The sequence below is a fragment of the Gavia stellata genome, chromosome 4 (assembly GCF_030936135.1).
Source record: "Gavia stellata isolate bGavSte3 chromosome 4, bGavSte3.hap2, whole genome shotgun sequence".
In the NCBI taxonomy this organism is placed as follows: domain Eukaryota; kingdom Metazoa; phylum Chordata; class Aves; order Gaviiformes; family Gaviidae; genus Gavia; species Gavia stellata.
Window position 1 is genome coordinate 41014634 of NC_082597.1, and position 23532 is coordinate 41038165.

A 23532-nucleotide genomic window follows, 5' to 3' on the forward strand; every position below is an offset into this window, starting at 1 on the left:
AAAAGCCAGCAAGTACATAATTACCTCGGCCCTGAAAATTCTCCCCACACGCCCTGCCAATACACATCATTCTTGGGTATGGGTGGGCAGAAGTTACTCCCCTGGCACTCCCAAGAGAAGAGATAGCAGTTCTGTCTCAGACCTTTGAATTACATCACATTTTCTGTAGGATGTGAGCTGAGTGCAGATTCCTACAGCTGTAATTTACAAATTTGAGGAAGGACAGGGGATTGTTTTTGTCCCCCTTTTCGAGTTGCACAGAAATTAGTTTCCTAAATCCTTAAGAGTTTTTCATAATAAAAACCATGAGGAAATCAAAGGATCTGTGACTCTTACAGGAGGAAAACACTGACCCTAATTATGAAAGTTGTTCTTCTTCCATAGCCTTCTGTTCGTTATAAGGCCAAGGTTTTTTAAAATAACATTCCTGTGGTAATATGGAAGTACACGACTCTCAAAATGGTGCAGAAAAATAGTTTTACAGGAATACTTCACACTTTTGTGATACCACTCGTTTCTAGTCCCAAAGGACTCAACACACATCTGAAGTCATATCTACGTAGAATTTTTTAGGAAGATGTGTGTGAGCTCTGCCTGTGTTCTGAGCCATCTGGAAACCATCAGCAAAGCACTGAGCCTGACCTTACCTGAGCACTAACCTTACCAAAAAGGATGGTTTTCATCTAGAGACACCTAAGAACCTGCATGGGAGAGAAACCTGCTCCATCTCATTGAACTGAGAGGAGTCTGACTACAAGATAGAAACTCACGTGAAGTTGGGCTCCCTAAGCTCTACTTCCATGAAACACATCCTGAGTTACAGAGAAGAAAGATTTCAAAAGTCTTTAAGTGTTGTTACAGCCTAACTTGCATTCACTTTCATTTTTATAATAATATTTTTTATTAAATCATCCTTATGAAGTATTCTATATTTCTAGGAAGAGGTACCTATTTATATTTTCATAAAACAAAGCCCAGCAATCAAGTCACAAGTCTTAACATATGCTGATGAAAGTAAAGACAGCTTCTCACTTCCCCACATAAAGAAAACTAGTTTCTTTAATTAAAAGAAAAGCTTAAGTAAGTAACCAGGCATTAACAGTATGCTTCAGATGTCAGAAAACTTAAGTTGTATTGGTGCAGAGAAGGAATCAAAGAAGAAGATTTCTTCATCTAATTTCCTTGCACCACCACTAGTATAAATATTGTGCATATATTTTATCTTGTAAATTTGTGGCTCCTGAAGTCAACTGAACTGGTATTCAGCTCCAGATTCACATGCTGATCTAAAATGCAGATGTGTAGTGTAAGTAGTGTCTCACTCTCCTAATAGGCCTAGTCGTTGGAGAGCATTGACCAAAAAAAGTCGCTTATCTGAAAATAAAATAAATCTTTCTAGATTTAACTGACTACACTAGGAGCCCAGAAGCCTGTGTCATATGCAGACAGCTAACTTACTTACGCGTGTTAGGAGCAGAATCCCAGTCTCAGAGGTCAATGCAATTGCCTAAGCATAGGTATCTGTATAGTGGGCTCAATTTGCCTCAGGGCCTCTACAGGAAGTGCATCCCCTACTGTGTGGAAAACGTTGGTTGGAAGCCAGGCAGGATACCCTAAGTCATCTCAAGAAGTGACCCACAGTTAAAAAAACCTGGCCTAGTTTATTTATAATGAGCTAAAAGCCATGACATAGTTCCCCTAGAAATCTTCAAGACATGAGGAGAATTGCAGTATTACTAACAAAGTAACTTGGGGTGGGGGGAGGGGGGCAGGTTTGGAGTAGAAAAACCCTTCTGTTTAAACTTGTGTGATAGGCTTCATATTAATTTTACAGTGAATTGGGTTGAGCATGGATGATCTGTTGCACCATATCCAAGCTGCAGAGAGTTTTCACGTTTGAATTATGAGGTCTCTTCCACTGATAGCAAAAAATGGGTGGGACATGTCCACATAGGTGGACAATAAGGCAAACAAAAGAAGCAAGTGCAAGGTATGACCTTCAGCCATAGTTCATGTGATTTCACAAATATAAATCCTTGACTAAGCTTGTCCCTTTCAACAGTACTAGAGAGAACGATAATCTTTGTGTATCCTTGTGAGGGATGTCCAGTGAACTTCACTGATCCCCCGGCTGGGTGTTCTTGATGTTCACAGTAAATTGTCCAGTATGGTGAAAAGGTCAGTTTGTTCAAACAATGAGATCTATCTGGGTTGGTGGAAATTTGACAGGGATTTTTTTTTTTTTTAAATATTAAAAAATTTGCCTAGCATTGCATCACTGGCACCTCAAAATTTGCCTGGAGTCTCCAGTGTGTGATCTTGTTCTGTTTTTCTTCTTTTCTGTGATGCATAAACATTTTGACCTGATTATTTCAATAATAATAATAACAAAATGCCATGTGCCCTTCAAAATAGCTCGTACCTTGGCTTTGGTAAAACTTATTGGATGCAAAATGCAAAAAAAAAAAAAAAAAATTAGAAAGGAGAGAAGAGAACACAAACATTGTTAGGATCTAAGAACAGCCTAAAAAAAGAGTTTGTGTGTGTGTAAGAGGCAAAGGCTCTGAGGGTTTAAAGTCTGTCCATTTGATTTATTTGGAGAACCCTAAATTAATACAGTATTGCCCTATAATCTGAACACAAGGTAGTATGTACCATATTATAAATTGTTACACCTTGTAAATGTATGAAGTTTTTATAAAGTATCATAAAGTAAAAATGTTGAATAATGATTTTTGTAAAGTTCTTGTCTCTACTTTTAATATAAAACAACCAAAAGTCTTCTGACATCTGATTAAGGGGAATTTTAGACTGTTTCATTAGATAAAGCAATCAGGTTGTGCTTTAATCAATTTCATTGTTGAATTAGAAGAAACATAGCTTCCACTCTTAAAATAGTAACGTAATTGTAAAGTTGTCAGTCTAGGATTCCTATTTGAACTGATTACACTTGATAAAAATAACAAGCCATGACAAATAACGGGGCTAGATTTCAGTAATTCACTGAAGAATGTCTCTACCAAGTCTTTGTGGCAAAACGTCTTGTTTGCAGGACAAATGCGGAGTTGAAATAACAACCCATGAATACCACTGGTGAAATGGCTATGTACACAAGGTGAATGCTAAAGTTTTCCCTTCTGAATGGACCTTTTAATCCAGGCATTATCTAGGTTCTGAAAAAGTCTTCAGTGGCCTTACGTACAGATTAATGGGAAAAGCTGAGACTCAGAATTGGGCTATTTGCAGAAACAGTTTTCAAGATTTACTGATGGTTGACAAATGCCATTTAAGCTTTCAAAGCCATCAGTATGCTATTGAAAGGGATTTAGAGGGAAATCCTCCCACTATAGAAGACGAGGACTTTGAAGGATCTCGGTGGAAGCCCTTGGTCTCCCCACCCCTTCAAACCTTTCACTGGCTTCCTTCAGCATATAGAGCCCTGAAACGCGTGGCTATGGGAAAGGGGGGGGAGGTCCCTTTCAAAGGCATTTGTATATAACTGAATGTGCCAATCTGCTTTTGTTCAGACATGAGAACTGAATAGAAGTGTTTCCAGAAGAAGTCTCTTGTGCTCATGGTCAGCTTTTCAATAGGCTTTCTGCTAATAGATTTTTAATATGGGAGCTGGAAATGGCGAAATACAAGTTTGAAAATTTTACTGAATTGAAAAATTGCCCAGAAAAGGCTCTCTGCCCTATAGCATTTGTTAACGATGCTACCATTTCCTTCTTTAACACTGGCTTTTAAAGAAAAGTAACCTCATACATTATACATGTGACAAGACAAATCACCTGAGCTTTTGCATTTAATTATTTAAAATAATGCCCTGTCTTTTTTCCACAGACATTTTAAAACCTGTTTCTACGTTCTTTCTTTTCTCTGGTTATTTAAAAGCTCATTTTCAAACCACATGCCTTTATTAAAAAATGTCCATTATGGGATTAGGTTAGAAAAAAAGACACCTTCGATTATCATGGTTTTGTTAAAAGAGTTTTAATTTAGGATCAGGATGGCTTGAAGCCCTCATTTTTTCCTGTGCTCTGCTGAATCTGCAGGATTCAAGATGAAAATTCTGAAGAGCTTAATAAAACTGCACAAATGAAAAAGTGGCAGAACCCGCTGGTCGTTCTGGAGAACGGATCTCTCTGGAATCTCTGGTGGATCATGCAAGGATATACTGGGGCTTTATTCAGGAAGTTCCTGATGGGTTTGTGTTTTTCAGTCACATTGAATGCCCATAAAACACCCTTTGCAGTCCTTTCAATAGCAACAGTATTAATGCATGTAGAATCAGTCATGCAGTGCTGTCACCTTCAGTCTGCCACAAGTATGTGAAAGTTGAGATCCACATGCCAAGACCATGACTGAGAGGGGCATCCTTCACCTCTCTAATCTTCACACCACTCCCTACACGGGATGGGAGAATGAAGCCAGCCTGTGGGCTGAGGTAGTCTCTTCATACTGTTGTGTGGTGTGAAGAGGAGCACCAGTCTGCATCCCGCCAACTCCAAACCTCTCATGAAGGGAAGGCAAGGCCGATTGGATTCTGCAGAGTGTGGAAAATAGGGTAACACCTCTCAGCAGAAGACCTGCTTCTGCTTAGTGAGTGCCTTGACTTTATTTCTGTCCTATATTTCATTTCCACCTGCTCCATTTTCAAGCTGGCATCCGTTTTGTCACCATTTGGGGGAGGAGTGCAGCAATAGCAGTATGTGGCAGGTAATGTCTTGTGCACTCCTGTGCAAGGTGAGACCAGTGGTCATCAGCAGTTTCTGTCATGTAGGAGGTGGGCATTGCTGTTTTTGTTTGTGCTACTTGTTCATTGCAAGGCAAATTAAGCCTTTGAGAGACCTCCCCAAGTGTCAGAGTTTAAGCCTTCTAGTTCCAAAATGGTGATTCATCTTCACCCAGAAAGAACCATCACAATGCAGATTATTCTGAGTAATCCTTCTGTTTTCCTGATGGAGCTGACTGGAAAGCTGAACTTTATGTGAAACAAAAATTGGAAAGGAGAGGGTGAGAAAGGAAAAATGAGCAGAATCAGCACATCACTTCGGAAGCAGAACACCAGAATTGAAAAGTTAAGTACCCCAATAATGGGAGCAGGCATGACAACCAAACAGAAAAGAAACAAAAGCTTTAACAGTGAACAACACGGAAATAAAAGAAACTGAAATAAACCAATTCCTTAGATTTTTGAACATCCTCACTTGAAAAAAAGGTATAAGGATGATTTCGTCAGCAGAAAATGTCTCACTTTCCTCTCCTTAGTGACCCAAACCGAAGGTGTCCAGCCTTTAACTCAACAGATTTTAGAAATTATAAAAGGGCTGGAAAAAATATGTAGAAATCTTCCCAGTGAACCCAGCAGTACTACATTCACTACTCCAGGCAAAGCGATGTGCTGTTGCATGATTTCCACAACTGTGAAATACTGCCTATTGGATAGAACCTGGCATTAGGCCCTCGGAGGCCTGCGATGACGTCCTCCTCCCATGGGAGTCAATGGGAGTTTTGCTACCAGCATCAGTGGAGCCAGGTGTTTACCCCCAGGCACTGTTCTAGTGCTGACATTGACTTGCTGTGTTACAAGTTTTAAGATATGTAAATAATAGGGCGACTGATTCTCTCTAGCATTTTTATAGCATTTGGAATAGCTAAAGAAAAGAGAACTGGGAAAGTTCATGTGCAAAAAAAGCAGAGCAGACAGGTGCAGTATGGGGGACACACTTATTTCACATATGCACACAGGTGCAGTAGAGTTGGCAGCAACAGTTTACATTTGTTAGAGATTTATTTTGGCTACTGATGTTTTGTGATATTGATCAATATTTTCGCCAGGAAGACCCAAACCTGATATTTGAAACCTGAAACTGAGACACAGCAGTGGATTTGACTGAGCACCAGTTGATCGCTTGCCCTGAAGAGATTTACTGTTGATGATTGTAACAATCCCAAGAAGTGGTGGGTCACTGGCCTCAAAATGAGGTTGCCAAACAGTGGACTATGTAAACACTGTTAATAAAAGGAAGGAAACAGGGATCATTTATTCTGGATCAGAGTCTGCTGCCTCTACTCATACTAAATATTAGCTTATCCTCTGAACAGCCCAGCTGATCTCAGTAGAAATAGTCCTGAAGTATTTTGCCTCCACGTATTAATTGTACAGCTCTGATCCCAGTAATTTAAGTTATTGGAAAGGGAAATAATTTATTGAAAGCGAAGACACTTTTATACCAGAAGGAGCACAGCCCTTTTCCCTGAATATTGTGCCAGTATAACCACATGAAAAATACATGCCAGCCCAATCCAACAGGTAAGGTCTCTACCAGAGATTTCTCCTTGGCAGGGTAAGTTAGTGCATCTCAACCCTGCTCCTTGTCCTGAATTGTTTAAAGCTAGCTCAGGTATTTCAGTACTCAGCCTATCTCAAGGGCAGCTGCTCAGTTACAAGCAAACAAAATGTGTGGAGACGAGGTGTACGTGATGTCAGTATAAGATTAAGGACCTGGTGTTTATGTATATTCAGACTATTTTATACCAGCCCATGTGAAGGTATCTCATGATGAAAGTGAATTTTGAACACTTACACAAAAAAGTTTTACCTGATGGAGAAATGCAGTGTTCTTAAGTGCATTATCTTTGTAAGAATCAAGCTATACATATTTTATGCCACTTACTATTGCAGAAGTTTGGGTGTTCAATCTGTCAGTGAAAAATCTGGCAGCTCTGTTGTTCCTCTGAGCTCTGTAGGAGGTGTTGGAAGAGGCTGTCAGCCAGCCAGGAACTGGCAGATCTGGAGGCCCATTGTATTTCAGCAAACAAGCTCTGTCAAAGATAAAGGGAAGACGTGCATATAAAAAAAATCCACAACTTTGTATATCTGAAGAAGATTTACAATATGTATGTCCAAGGTATAGGATCACCCTGCATTACTCTAAGCCAACACTGAAAAAACAGTTCCGCATCACCTTTCTTATTTGTTCCTCCTCTATACTTCAGCTTGTGGTGGCACAAACAACAACACAATGAACCAGCTCAGGGAACTGATTTGGATTAAAACCTTTTTTTTTCCTGCTGGATTTTAATCCAGATGAGTTGCCAACTTTGGTTCAACAGCATCCTCAAAAGGAATGGGCAGTGCTGCGGTGGGGGGGAGATCAGGAGTAATTTTTTTGGTAGCAACGTTGGATGAAACTGAGCGTGCTGGTAATATGACATCAGTTGGGTTGTCCATGCAATAAAGAGAAGATTCTGTAAAGAATTATTTCAGCTAAGCAACAACACAAAAATGATCAAACTAGTAATTCAGAGTAGAACTCTAGTAGTTGTGATATAGCATAGCATTATGTTCTCTGCTGAAACTCTTCAACTACTCTTCATCAACACAAGGTACAACTAAACTATAATAAAAGCAGAAGTGGCAGTGCTGTGTTAAAATAAGTCTAATCATTCAGCACCAATGCATAGGAAAATGGGAACCTGTAGAATAAGAGTAGTGAAGATCCTAACCACAATTTTACTGAAAACTCCTTTGAGATAAAAAAATCAGCCAGGATCAAAGAGGTGGACTCTTGTCTCTGCTGAATGACCTTTTTGCCATTTCCTTTACCAAGCCAGAATTTCACCCAGTCTAGAGTACGTGTATTTGGCAGTGAACCAGTTTGGGAATACCAAGTTTATATATATAACAACTGCTACATTACATCACACAAAGTAGTGTTGTGCAGAGACCCTCCATTGTGAAATTAGTACAGTCATAACAGTATCCTGCTGTACCTGGGATAATTAGCCTTTCCGAGGGCACCTATCATGGTAATGTAACTTCCAGCTCTGGACCCAGCTCACTCATCTGTACCTTGGGGACCTTTACACTGTGCAATGTAGGGTATATATTTCCTGCTCCAAATGCAGGTGTGTTGTACACAGATTTCCAGATACTCAGACTTGCACCATCACTGTTAGAATGTGTTTGTAGCAGATGCTCTCAGAGCTGTTTGCTTTTTAATTCTCCAAATCCATGCTGTGGAATTGAGTTGAGGCAAATTAAGACCAGCAAAACAAATAACTTACAGTGTATCTTGTTATGACTGAAATCAGGCTAATCCTGATTAATTTCCACCCTCAGCAGCCTCACTGAAGTAACATTGGATATTTTGGTGAAGATGAGTTTTAAAATTGGTTTGTGTAACATGTAATCAATGCTGTGTATAACTTGAGTTGGTTATTCAGCCCAATTGGCTGTGTGGCCCATAATACTTGATTTAGGAAAGTTGTACTTTATGACTTTAGGGTTGTATTTTGAGTCTTTGTCTACACTCAGATATATTTTGAATTAGTTTCTGCTGTAGTCAAAGTGTAGTATGCTAATAAGCAAACTATGCTGTGCTTTTTGTAGATGCTCTGCTCTCATATAAATAACTATAATTTAGGAACAGCTTCATTGAATTCAGAGGGATGAAATTATAGACCTGGAAATAGAAGGAAATTGGACCCTCAGTTTCTAAAATGGATGAACCTGTCCATCCATTCAGAAAAAAAGGATGTTTTCCTATCTTTTTGTCATTTTTGTGACAAACAGTTGTAAAAATAAGCAACTTTTAGAGTTGCAGAAAATATTCTGAAACTAAGAGAGACCAAGGGGTCTTTTTACTAGACTTGGTCACTTCTAATGAATATCTTTTCTCAATTTAATTGTACTGTTCTTCATCAAAAATAAAATAAACAGTACCTGGGAAACAAACAGGTAATGATGAAAAACAGAACAAACATTCTAGCAGTTGTCTTCATAAATTACAATAAAAACTGATAGATTTTCCTGTTGTGTATTGTTTCAGTATTTGAACAAGATGAATTGTGTATGCAGTACTCGTATAATCTATTTGAATTAGTGCAGCAGAAACAAGTAATAACTCACAAAGTAAAATAATACTAATATAATCTGTGGGCATGGGTGTCAGTCCTCTTTTAATTGCTCCTGCTGGCTTCTGTATTATAAAATATTTCTTCAGCTATTTAAGCTTTAAAATATGTGAGCTAAGTACAGTAAATGATTGACATGTTGGAATGTTTTTGTAACTTACCCTGGTAATTACTACTTAGCAAACTGAGTCTTCAGCGCCAAATGAACAGCCATGAATCAGCTTTGAAAGTAAATGGATAATTTCATCTAGGGAGCATCGTGCATTTGATATAGAAAAAAAGCAGAGAGCCACAATCTTTGTACCTAAAATGAACTGTCAGGTACTTGTCAGATTAATTCAGCACTGTGTGTGTTTGATCTGATCTTTGATCTTTACTTTCTTTTTGACCCTAATTGTTTGCTCTGCCCTGCTCCCTCTGCTGGAGTCTTGGATAAACTGAATGGCAAAATTGTTTCCTGAAAAGATTAATCATGCACGTACTGTTTGCTTTACAAATGTTCTGCAGTCTAGATTTAAGTAAGTCTTTGATGGCTGTTCATATGACAGAATTGCCTACTATGTTCAGGAATAATGCATGCTGTTTAAAACGACTGTGTTACAGAGCTTCTGCAGTAATAAGCCACATTTTGCTGTCTGTGACATTAGAGGAACCCACTGACAGGTGTTGGGAGTGCAGAATTTTGGCCAAAGCATTTTGTTAGTTTATGTTGAATCTAGACGTGGCCTATCAGCCTGGTTTGCCGGGATCTGATGTTTAATATTCACCCAGTGGGTTATGGGCTAATCCACAACCACAGAGAAGAGGTATAGACAGAGCCCTCCTGACCTTGCTGGATCACCTTCGAGGCTTCCCTAAGTTCAAGGCACCTGATCCTTCTCATAGATATCTATTTATAATTGCAGTGGTTATATCTTCTGTAAGCAAAATGCACTGCTGGAACAAGCACCACTGGTGTGCCAAGGAAGGGAAGGACAGTGCGAGGGGGACAGTGGGAGTACTGTCCATTTAATGGCATAAAGCTCTTTGTGAGGCGCACAGGCACACATACTCTCACTGCAGCGTGTATTCTCATGCGACCACACAACATCATTTGCTTTTTGCAGGGCTTGTTTTAATACAAAGGTGTTGGGTCTCTGGAAACAATGAACTTCAATGTCAAGTAACAGAAATTTTCTGTAAAAAATGAGTAACAAGCAATCCTGTTGAACTTCGCATCATTTCTGTGTTAATTTTTAAAAGTATAAAACGGGATCAGTTGCTGATAATTTGCTATTTCAAATAATATTACATGGGATAATTGATTTTTAAATATTTAATTTTAGCATTTGTCATTATCAGTGTGCAGAAGGGCAGAAATATCCATGCTATTGCCACTTGTTATTTACTGTGAATACCTTGATAGAGAGATTGCCTGCTCCATGTAATGTCTGTTATAATTTTCTCTCTTTACTGCTTCTTCCTGCAAATGTACCACTTTTCTTCCGGAAGATTTTTCCAAATACAAAGATGTACTGCTTCAAATGTGAATCATTTAGTGGAAATTCACATCTTAATCGTAGTTTACTACAGAGTCTTTCAAAGAACCTCAAATGAAGTTTGAAGCTAGTTGTGAGAAGGAATGCTATGATTTAATTGTCAGGAAGTGCTTACAATGCTTGTTTATGCATACAAATACTCTGCCCTGTGCTGCTCTGAATGGGTGTATTAAACATACAAATACATGACTACCAATTTTCATGTTGATTTTGGAAGATGATGTAATCTCGGACCATTAAAATGAAAACATGGTCATTGTTTTTGAGGCTATTCACAGCTTATGCATCACCATTTGGAAAACTGGTGTAAATGCCATGGGGTGGACAGTGTGACCTAATGAAAAGGGCACTGGGCAAATCATCATCAGTGTTTGGTTCCTCCGTGGCATATAACCTTCTTTTTGACTGTGAGCATGTCACTTCGCCATTAGGTGTCTTAGTTTCCCTTCTATAAAATGATGGTAAGTGTTATTCTATTTATTTATTGAGACCCTTGAATGAAAACATGCTGTAGGAATTTATTTGTAAGAAATAGGAACTACTACTACTACAGTGTTGGCAAATAGATGTATCCATCTACTTTAAGAAACTGTAGCAGATGAAGTTATTTTTCATATCCATAGTGAGGCATTTGCATTAGCAGATGGCATGCACTTAATAGCCAGCATATTCTTCCATCGTATAGTGGAGCTAGTAAAGTATTCTGCCAACAACAGAAATAAGAGTGCTCTGTTAAAAAGATAGGCATAGCAAGGGAGGATCAATAGTAACTCTCACCCCTTTTCATTATTTTGTATTACTACATATAACATAGTGTCAGATTTTGCTGTAAATGGATTAAGGAGATTGTCTTAGTTTAGGAGCTGTTCTCAGCTGGTAAGAACTCAGGGAGTGCATTCAGTGTGTTGTCAGTATTTTCATGTGAATGCTTTATCTATCAAAGACTTCCATAAAAATAATCATTAACACATCTTGTTGGGCTAAGGCAGGCCTAGAGGAAACATAATTAATAATTCTAATAACAAGTCTTGATCATTTTCTAAGAATCAACCAGGTTGTAACTGTTGAAAAAAAGATAGGCTACGAAATTAATTGTCTTTAATATTAGATTATTGTATTAGCCCTGCAATGGGCAGACAGGTTTGTACCATTCAGTATAAGAGAAGTTTAGTCTAGTAGTAGATTAACAGGTTGGTGAAAGCCAATGGAAGCCTTGCTTATATCCCAAGACAGATTTTTGTTCTCCTTTAAAAGACATAAATATAATGTGGAAAACTGATCTTCCAAGGTGAATAGTCACTGAAACATCTCTTGTAATAACAGCTAATAACAGGTTAGTAACTTGGCCTCCTGACTCATCTATTGTATGTTAAGAACTAGTTCACTTAACTTGTTTTACTCGCTTTTGGGAATTCATTGTGAACTACTCACTTTTAAGATGGTAACTGGATATTTTTTCAGCATGTATATGCATGGACAACAAAACTGAGGGGAAAAAAAGACCGGTTGTATTTGACTTCTTGGACTCCATTTTGCAAATGCTCAGAATTTGCCCATATAGTCACCGGGAAAAAACAGATAGATGCATGGTGCAGTTTGCAATATTTTCGGTTCCTCAAAGATTTCATCACAGATAGGATTCCTTTTGCAAGTCACCAGAGACAGAGCATGGTGATTGATTGGCACAGAGTTTAATTAAGATATCGTTATAATGAGCTGTGTTGCCAATGCAGTCATTGAAGCAAAACTTTTTATCTTTTGAAAAGATAAAAATTTTGTTTGCTGGTATGTTGCTTTTGTAGTCAGCAGTTGGAAACAGGCTGCAGGAACGCTGATGGGAGAACAAAGGATGTGTTCAACTGACTGTTCAAAATAACCTACTGCCTTTCCAGTACGGTACATCAGCTCATGGTCAGCTCATGGTTTTCGTAAAGGTAGATCTGGTACTATTGCTGTTTACGTTAGGAGCATTTTAAAACTCAGAATATACTCTTACAATGCCACTCCTACTGACATTGGTGGGGTTTGCATGTGCTTTGGTGGTGGGATATAGGAGTAGTTCTGTTACACTAGCTTATTTAAAGATTTTCAGTATTCTAATAATTGTAAATTTTTCATCACTGAAGGTTGTAAGAGTCTACCAAATTTGACAAGAAATGTTTGCTGTTTCAGCTGGTTTGGTTCTGAGTATACATGCAGAGGCACACAAAGGAAATTGGAGAATGGATCTGATATAAAATCAGAACCATTCCACTGAGGATAGTTAAAGATCTAGTATCTTGATTTTAATATTTTTCAGCATTACACTACAAATCCTGATGTGCAAGCCATCTTTCACCCCCTTCTCTTCTCTAGAGAGAGCAAATTGCTGATTTTGACAGGCTAGCACTAAAAGGAGAAATCAGAAAACTCATTTGATGCACTTCTTGGAAAGAAACCATTGCAGATGCAGGACATAAGACAACGTGTTAGAATTGTTACTGTTTTTTTTCATAGTAATAATATCTAAGCCTACAATTTACCAACTAGCTCTTTCTGGCTGTTAGCTGTGCATGATCTAGCTAATGCCCATAAATCTCATCCTAGCTATGTCTTCTTGGCAATATGGTCCAAAGGCTGGCAAGTTTGCTGAGAACCTTCTTTATTGTCTCTGGAGCACTGTGAGGAATTTCTGCTCAGCAGCCCAAGCTTTGCAGTATTGCTCACATGAGACCCAGTGACTGATTGCATTGCATTAATTCTTTGTGTTTGCCTCACTTCTCCACACATCCCCCCAGAAGTAGCTCTGGGTCATGGGACTTCTCTCATAAGTCCCTTAGTTACTTCAGTGAACAAAAATTGGATTAAATGCATCCAAGGTGATTCTGACCCAAAAGATTATTCTGAATCTAAAAACTGTAAGCACAGATGAACTATTGCTTTGCCAGTGTAAGCAATGTGAGGTTTTTAGGGAGAAATAGTGTCACCTATTTAGCCAACTGGTACAGTTGGAAGAAGTAGAGATTTTTGATTTTTGCGCCTGAAAGTTTCTCGGTTTTTCCAGCTGTATCAGCTACCCTAATCAAAGGTATTACCTCTCCCTACAGTAGTCTCCCTTATATTCTTAAACCCTTACAGCTACAACAATAACACACCACCAACATAGACTGGAGTGGCCTGTGTATTAAAAACTAGTGTTAAAAACTAGTTTGGAAAGACGTTATTGAATACATTTGGAAATAGTTTCCATTACCTCCACTATCCCTTCAGGTATTTAAAAGACGTGTAGGTGTGGCATTTAGGGACATAGTTTAGTGGTGGACTTGGTAGCATTAGTTAGACTCGATGATCTTTCTTAAGGGTCTTTTCCAAACTAAATGATTCTATGATTCTATGAAATATGCATAGGTAATGTTTAGTAGTTCTGTTGCACAAAACCATCTTTGTACTTTATGTTCCAAGAAAGAATAATCTGGGAAAAGAAACCTATCTAACAGAACAAGATTATTTAATTGGTAGGTTTAAAAAGAGCTAGCAATTGCTGCAGTATAGACTGGGAAAAAGAAGAGGTTCTCCTCCATCGTATGATGTGGAGCACATACTTCATCACATGAGTGGAGTCCAAAAAGGAGACTAGGACATTGGAGTCCACTGTTGGTAAATCCACCTCTGGGGTCTAAAGATGTTTTAATTAAAGCGCATGTATTGTTGATTTTCTCATTGTGCATCAAAGCACGTAATGAGAGCCACCTTCTCTTATTTTGATCCTCTTAAGATATTAGGGTCTGGTCTGTAGATTGCTTGTGACTGGTATCATCATGGGGTCCTGTGGGTGATACAAGCAGACAAGTACTGCCTACTACTAACAGAAATTAATATGCTAGAAAAATAGCCTTCAGGTTTCCCTGGTCAGCCAGAGCACTGGTTAATGCTGGTTTTGTGGAATGCCTTAAACATGTGTCTTATCTGAAGATGAATCACTCCCATCTTCCACCAAGGCTGGCTTTTTAAGTCTAAAATGTGATTTGGTATGTTTACAAAAACCCATTAAGACATGTGTTGAAAATCTCATGATCAAAATTGTATTGTTAAAATATTGGGTTTATCTTAACATTCGGTAGTATATGATTCGCTACCTGGATGAGTTTTTCTTTTGCCAAATAAATACATGTTTTTGTTCCTTTGCCAGAATAAATCCTTTGAGCCTTTATCAAAGTGAAACAGTATGAAAGAATTATGTGATAAAGTATTACAGTAAAGAATGAATTTAATAGGTACACAGTTCTCAAATTATACCTTGATTTTGAAGTGAATGCAGAGACCTTACCCAACAGTGATTTGATAATTGTTGTAAAGTATTAACACATTTCTTTTATTTCAAAATCTCTACGTGAAGTATGTTTTTAAATTATACATTTTAAAATTCACCAAAAGATCAAACATCAAAATTAACTATGCTGACTAAAAGCATATATTCTGTAATGTGAAACAGACTGTGAGTAATAAGAACTAGATGGAATAGGAATAGGAGTAGAACGTCTGCCCACCATAGTACAGATAACTTTTTTACCGTGTGAGCTCTCAACAGCTGGAAGAAATAAAGTTATCTAAATACTACCCAAAGTAGCTGGAAACTATAAGCACCGCTACAAATACATATATATATATGTTTAAATAGTGGGGAGTTTAAAATTATCACATAACATTTGCATAAAATATGCAGGTCTCTGATATTTTTATTTAACAGTCTACAGGAATTTTGATATAGTTGTGTAAGTCCTATCTTCCACACAGAATTTTATTATGCATTTTGTTTACAGTTTTTATACTTAATGCAAAGCAATTATAATGATACTGTGGGGTATGAGGAAGGCAAAGGAAAACAATGAAAAAGCATGTTAAGAATAAATAGGTACTATATGAGATTTAGTCTAAAACATAGCTTGAATGAGCTCTGACAGAGCTGATATGGCTGGTTGTTTCCTGTGCCAGGAACTACCGTGGAACCCCACCAGGAAGTGTGCTACAGAGCAGGATCACATTACACCCTTGTTTTATGGTTCATTTCACTTACTTAATGCAATTTGAGAAACTGCAAAAAAAGAGCACTCTAAAAAGGGGATGTTTATTATTTGAAAATATGTCATTTCTTTGACTCAAGTAAGTTGGGTTTTGGGGACATCTGATGTGCCTAATGTAAGGCAAGGCAAATTGGTACAACCATGCAGCAAGTTGTACAGCAAAAGCAAAATGTTTCCATATTCATGAAGTGTAAAGAATGATACAGATGATAGTTTATATCTGTACACTTTTGCCTGTCTACTTTAGTAAACCAAGAGTGCTATGGTGCTACAAAAACACAAAAATCATAGTAGTTTTCCTTTACTACTCCAAGAAAATTTTAATACAGTACAGTGGTTTATTAAAATTATGTAGACTAAAAGGGTTGTTTAGTGTTCCAGCTGATTTATAGAGCGTGATAAAACATTCCAAAATCTTTGGAAACAGGGAACATGCCACAGCCTGTATTTGGTTTGACAAAGCTGTGTTCATATGAAAGAAGACTGTTTAATGTGCTAACTAGATAATGATTCATCAATTCTGGCAGAGGAACTAATTTTTCTTAATGTAGTACTTAAAAATGTGTGGAATGAACAGCTGGATACCACAGTTGTGGCATGCCATATTGAGTCTCTGTCTGTTTTCCCCTACAGTGATCTCAGTATGAACAACATTACTAAGCTGCCCTCAAACCCTGTGCACAATCTCCGCTTCCTGGAAGAGCTGTAAGTATCATTGTATCCTTGATGGGCATAGTCAGCACTAGACACATTCCTGTGTTTGTCTTTCATACTTACTGTGGGAACCAGATAAAACGGTGCAGGAAAGCTGTCAGCCTGACACTTTTGGCACATGCGGAAACACTTAGTTGAAAAAAAACCAATTGCTTGTGATTCTGGAAATGAACTTATAAAAGAGTTACCGTGAGGCTAAAACTTCTCTAAGCAGAGACAGAGCCAAACAAATTAAAATTTTTAAACAAGGGCTGTTTAATAGACCTGGATTGCTTTTTGGAAATAGTTAAGCAGCAGGATATTAAAAGTTTGAATACTGGCTCATGTTTATGAAAATCGCAAGTAAAGCTATAATCAAAACCAAAACCTGCTGCCTCGTCGTGCCTGTGTCAAGGACAATTGAGTCCACATTTCATAGTATCAAGGCTTCTTGTCCTAATCACTTTTAATTACTGTTTCCTTACTCTTAAATTTAGCATCCCTGAAGGCTGACTGTAAAATGCAGAATCCTGCAAAAAGCTTATTTATGCTATCTAGTACGTTCACTGAGGTGAAAAAGTACACTGCAAAAACTAGCTAATCAAGCACAACATCAAAAGAGGAATGCTGGTTTGAAGTGATGGTGACTAACCAAAAGTGAAAAGTATTGTGTGTTTATGAAACCTGAATTTGACAGTGACCCTAGTTTTAATGGCCCAGGCTTAAAAGAAAATTTAGGTTCCTGAGGAGTAATGGAGACTCTGTAAATGATGCACCATAGATCTTGTGGGAAAAAACTGGCATCTGCATTTGCATGAGTACCTCTTAAAGTTGATTAAAAGAATTGTCTAGGCATCCAGCCTCTTACGAAGTGTGGTTTATAGGCTTTTAAAAGTGAAAGCCTCCTTTTTTTGCAGCACGTTTAGCTGCTAACACAGCATAAAACCCATGTAAGATATGTAGTCAAGGTGCTGCCCTTCTTGCAAAGACACGGTCCATTTTAAGCTATGAAATGTGTACAGTCCTCTGCAATTTATGTGGGTATTGCACTGACAACTTTTGGTGTCCTTGCTAACACTCATTTGAATTTTGCCACCTGGTCTTTCCAGCTGGCATCTATGAAAAAAAATTAAATTAAAACCATTTTATTATGCTAACTTTGAACAATACCCTATTTGCAAACAGATTTTCCTTTCCTGTCTTATTTTTATTACTGGCAGCATTTGTATTTAGAAAGCATTATTTCTTTTAATTCTTTCTCTTCCTTTACTTACTTTTTTTCTTACGTTATCGTTATCTGTATTGCTGTTGGTGCAACTTTCAAATAACATACAGATATGGACATAACAAGGAGAGATGTCACACGACAAGTGTTAACAGTATCAAGTGCATAAATCATGCCACAAAGACCCTGCTTGTGGATTTTTGCATTATATTCACATTTGCTTGTCCAATCTCCTGTCAACTGTAATAACCCTACTAAAAGCTTCCAACCCAATGATTTCTCTCCAGCCATTAAAGAAAAGAAGAAAAACAAAAGCTTGGACTTTTCCTGGAAGGAAATTCTAATACATTAAGCCAAGTTACCTTCACTCTTTCATTTTACGGTCCAAAATTAGATGTCCCAAATAGTGAGACTTATGTCATTGTTTGAGAAACTGTTCAGCAGTCTACTTCATCTTGCTGATCAAGACCTTTGAAAGTGTTCTTACCACGTTCTTGTGTTGGGCCTACTTTTTCCTCCAGAAATAGTAAACCATTATCCTTACAACCCTCTGTTGCAAATTGAGGAATTCCAGTCTTTCATTGCTGGTAGTACCAGAAATATATTTATTTCTTTACTATGTTTTGTTTTACATATAGGCAGTCAGAGCCTCCATTCATTTCACACAAGCCAATCATTTCCATTTCTCTTTAATTGTGATGCTGTTTTGTGAAACCCTTCCAGTTTGTATTCACTTTTCAAATAAACATAGAAAAGTGAAGCCTTTGAACAGGTGAGGCACCTGATTACCTCTTCTTAATAAAGATTCAAACCCATTGCGCTGAGAAATTCTTCTGTGTTCAGTGGCATGTAATACAATTCAGTCTAGTATTACACAGAAAAAAGTACAGACAATGGAAAGGGAACTGGATATTCAATTCTGAGGTTGGGGGTAACAGCCATTGTAGTTGCCATGCTCCCCTATGTTAATTTCTGAGCAGTGATTGTAGATATGAAAATTTTTTTGCCCATCCAGCCATTGCCACATGATTTTTATTCCCAGCTTACCTGGAAATTCTGTGTTTTGTTTATGTGGCTCAGTTAAAGGGGACTATTGCAAAATATAACTTGGCCTATAATGCAGACATTGTAAAAATAAGATTTTATGAGATCTTTATACCAAAGCAACGTTTCCATGAAATTAAAATGCATGTCTATCTGCTTTTTGAAATACAACAATAGCAGGAGCTTAAAATGCATTTTTTTAGGTTTTTTTTAGTGTTGAAAAAAGTGTTACTAATCCCTTTATTAGAGGTCTGGTTCAAAAATCTGATAAAGGCTAACGACTGATCCACTGAGTTTTAGCTTAGATGTTATGTCCTAAATGCGTGGTTTGGCAATACTGATAAGTCATTACCCCAAAAGAACCGAGATTTTATTAAGACAGTTAAACCAATTGTTTTGACTCCAAAGCAAGGATGTATAAGCCAGGTCTGTTCAGCCAGTTCTGACCTTCTAGGTTGAATCTGATCCACTCTTCCAGCCAAGGTTAGACACCTCTGCAAGCAGCATTCTTGCAGTCCTGATGATCATGCCTGGTATTTATCCTTACCCAAAGACTTTGATCACTGAAGTACAACATATTGAAATTGTGCTGTATTTTGAGGTGCATGTTTCTCTAAAAAATTCATAAAACATTGTGGCCCTTTGAAAACTGAGCTGTTCTAGTGCCTAAAAAGTTTAGTTTTGAGCAGGATCTTTTATTTGTGAAAATTATGGGCCTTTCAGCCTTTCAGGCCTAAGTTTCTCTTAAAGTGCATATGATGGAACTCCCACCAAGGAAGAAATATGCTTCAGCTGCTTGATTATCAGCAAGTTGCTCTGCATGAACTTGTACAACACCATTAAGTCAAATTCTTCATTATAAATTAAAAATAACTGCAGATATTTATCAGTATGACCGAGTCCAAGACTTGATCTCATGTGGAGTATTTCTAAACGTATGTCATTCTAAAATATGCGTAGAATGCCCATATTAATACAGCAGTAAGTTAGAGTAATGCGTGAAAAGAAGGTTTTTTAAAAGGTTAAAGAATTACCTAGGGTAGGACTCTTAATAGTTTAAGAGGCAACTACATATGAGTTTAGACATATAATTTTGTGATTAGTAACACTTCAAAGCAGTGCCTAGAACTGTTTTATTTTATAAATTAATGTCTCTATGAAGAGTGAGGAAGAAAGCCAATAATAATTTAAAACTATTTCAGTCAGACCTAACTACAAATATCTTCAACTAGATATATGTCCACACATACATAACATATGCATATACTTAAATGTATGCACACACATACCCACGCATGCACATATATTAGGCTTTTATTTTAATTTTAAACACGGGAACATTCCACAGATAAGCAAAACTCCAAGTCATTTCTAGTACATTGCTATTTTTGAGCAACTTAAAATAGGTGTTTTAGTAAAACAGCAGCAAAGGACTGTTTTATTACAATTATTTTAACTACAGACTAAGATAGTTCTAAATAACTTCCATTTCACAAAATCAAGCAATGAAGCAACCTTAAATTAATTGCAACCTACATACAGGTGCAAGAAAGTCTACTTACACCTGTGTTATTTCTTAAAATACCTTGAAGGGAATTAAATATACATACAAAGTTTTCCAGATTGATCACAGTATTATTACAGTGGTCACTCAGGCAGAAGTGCCTTTAAAAGTGCATTTTACTACAATACTGAAGTGCAGAATTACAGATACACTACAAAACAGACGTATTACGTGAATCTCACCATGATTTGCTTGGAAATCCCTTTACACTGCAGAAGTGGTCAAGAGGCCACTGTATATGTGAAGTCCTAAATTACCAGGCACAATCCATTACCATCTGTTCTCATTTATTGTTTTCCCTTTACTTCTCTCTATGTTTGCTCTTTCTTCCTACAAAGAGGTTTTCAAAGCTGTTAATGGGAATTAGGTGTTCTTTTTCCCCGTGACTTTGAGCAGTGGGTCTGAACTCTCTGGTCTTTTACACCTTTGAAAACAGAGAGCATTAACTCCTGGGGTCTTGTACAGTCTTTATTTTTGGTGCTGGTGCAGGCACATTGTGGCTAGCACTGAAAACTGATTCTGTAATTTTTACTATTATGTAAGCTAGTAGAAAACATGAACAGTGCTGGAGTCATAGTTCAAAACTTGTTGGAGAAAGTGGGGGAATCTTGTAATTTACTTCAACAATCTTTGAACAGGATGTTTAAATACTAAAATCTTTCCTAAAGATTAATATGCATAGATTTAAAAACCTCCAAGGAAATAAAGTAAAAATACCTGCAACTGACATGCACAACAAAAGTAAGAGTATCATCTAGTAGTCTCAAACTGTCCACACATGCTTCCTTCCAATGTCACTTAAATACCAGTTTTACAATTCTTGCACAGCAGATTTTAGTGGAGCTGTTCCTGGTGGAAATTGGCTTGTGCCTCCTCTGTCAGCTAAAGGTTCAAGAACTTTCACTGCAAAATAACTTACGATCCCATAGGTAATTTCAGAGCTGCGCACAATCTAACACATAAGATGTGTATTCGATTTCTTCACACAAATTGTGAATTTGGTTTCTGCACTTCATACATGCATACATGTAGAGACAATCTGTTCAGACTATGCCACTGTGTTCAATACGTGGTGTTTGTCAGTGAGAGGTACCTGTCACCAGCCAGGCAAGTGGCCCATGGCACATTATAAATTCTGTGCCATAAGACAGACTTTGTTGATAACTCAGGGCTGTGGCTCCTCAACTTTGCTTTAATACAGCTAGGGAGGCACTCAAAGTCCTGACAGCAGGAAGTGCACTGGTCATCTTGGAATGAACTATACATCTGTAAAAAAAGTGAGAAGATATTTATTTAGTTAATCAGTTGGAAACAATTACGGTAGTTTTCTCCCCTGGTTTTTGCATACACAGTTAGTTTGATTTAGTAGAAAAGAACAAACCCAAATGCAGACGATTCCTACTGTACAGCTTGTAACCTTTACATTCACAAAGCAAGGGCCCTGATGTTCTGGAGCTGTCACTGCCTTTGTTGCTGTCCCTTTGATGCCACCAAAGCAAGTAACAACAAAGAACTCTCCCATGTGGATGTGTCAGCCTGGTACCCTCCAAACTGCCCTTTTTGCCGTCTTATCAAGAATGACAAGATGAGGAACAAAAAAAAGAGAAACAACAGAGCTAATGCCTCACTAAATCAGAGCTGCTCCCATTGCTTGTTGAATAGCTTGTGCTGACAGACAATTATTCTGGAAATGTTAATGCAAATTGCATGGAGCAACCTTGACACCAGAACTGCTGTGCATCTGTGGTGTCAAGGGGCGGAAGGGGAGAAGGTGGGGGAAGGAAGAAGATAAAAGAGAAGTGAAAAGAGTAAGATATGCATGCAAGCAGAAATAATAAATGTTCTAGGTTGATATCCAAGAAACCTTGTCAGTGCTGCTGTGTTGCTCTTACTGAGCATGTGTTAAAGTTTATTTTTGGCTTGTAACTTGTAAATGCTTTCTGGAACTTGTAGTTTATTATCCAGCAATATTCGTTAGGAACTAGTTTAGAATATCAAAAAAAGTCATAGGAAGAGCTTTTTGTGTTTTGAGATCAATACAGATAGTGAAATTATACTTAATTAAACTAAGGTGAAACGATGCTTTATTAAACATGCTATATATCTGTAGATCCTGAGGCAGGATTTTAATTTAAGCCTTACATATTCTTTGTGTACTGCAGTAGCAAGTATGCAGAAATAATTTCCTTTTTTGTCAGTGGAAGTTCAGTCTGTTTGTAGACTGCTTGATTTCAGTGCAGTGAACACTTCTGATACCTACACTGTTCAATTTTCCACTTGCTTAGGATTATGGGTAATGAATTCAGCCAATATCGCATTTATATCTAATTGGTTCACAAGGACAGTAAACCCAACTTCTCTCTAAGCTGGTTCTTTGAATTTCCAAACAGGAGTAGCAGTAATTTTTCCAGTAATTCTTTGGTGTTTCTTCATTGTACCACGCAGAAAATGGTAGTAACCTCGAAACTTGGATCTACACAATTTGTGTCCTTGCCTATCACACAGGAATGACAAAACAGTTAATACATTTTTCATTATTGATAGTTTGATCATGGTGTGTTGTACTGTGGTACACTTCAGCCAGTTCGTGTTACTAATTATTATTATTATTATTAGTTCTTATCCCCTTTCTGGTGATACTGGCACTACTGGGATAAAACCAAAACCAGCATCAGAAGTTAAAATGACATTTGGAAGACCCGGCCTAGGAAATGTGGTGTATGTGATCCACCATTTGTTGCTCCATCTTGCTGTAACATATAAACCCTGAGAAAGGAATTTTAAAAAATTTAATATTGTTCTGGGAGTAGTGATTTCGTGACAGCATTCTTCAAACACAGAAGTGAAGTTATGTCTCTTATTGGTTCTATCCTTGAGATCCACTGATCCTTGAGATCAGAAGGCAGATACCCATCTGCCTGTTTAGCAGAAGGGCCCTGTTGGAGCCCTGTATAAGGGCACTGCCTTCTGCAGCACTGAGAGCAAAACAGCTTGTTCTCAGCGCTGGCCGTGGGCAGCTTCACGAAAGGAGAGATCAGTTGTCTTTAGCAGTTATTGGATCACACTCATGCCAGGTGCAGAAAGAGTCTCTGCCTTTTATAAGTGGAGAGAGAAGTAGTACATTTTAGACCATATCCTTAACTGACAAAAATCTGTGATCTGTTTTATCAAAGCGAGCTCGAGATCAAATACACACAGATTTCATTCCAACTGTTTGAGGTCAGTTGGAGTTATTCCAGTTTACACCCTATGAGAATTTGGCACATGCATTTTAAAAGGCAATTAGGCCCTAAAGCAAGAGCAGACTGTGTTATATTTGAATTTCCAACTAAACTGTAAGTAGCAATAAATATAATATACAGCACAATCATGACTTGCACACTGCCCTTCCCTTTTTTAAAGAAAGGAGGATATCTTTAAATTTTCTTCTTTGATCTCTCTGAGCATCAGATTTTTTAATATATCATTTGACCCACATTTCTTTTT

At 37.7% G+C, this 23532-nt stretch overlaps 1 protein-coding gene across 1 annotated transcript in view; it reads left to right on the forward strand.

The window, feature by feature from the left end:
• LGR5 (leucine rich repeat containing G protein-coupled receptor 5) overlaps positions 1-23532 on the forward strand; it is a 93094-nt gene that overhangs the window by 21808 nt on the left and 47754 nt on the right. The window contains exon 2 of the mRNA XM_059816428.1: positions 16154-16225. Within this exon, the coding sequence (XP_059672411.1) occupies positions 16154-16225 (72 nt within the window). The remainder of the gene's footprint in view (positions 1-16153; positions 16226-23532) is intronic.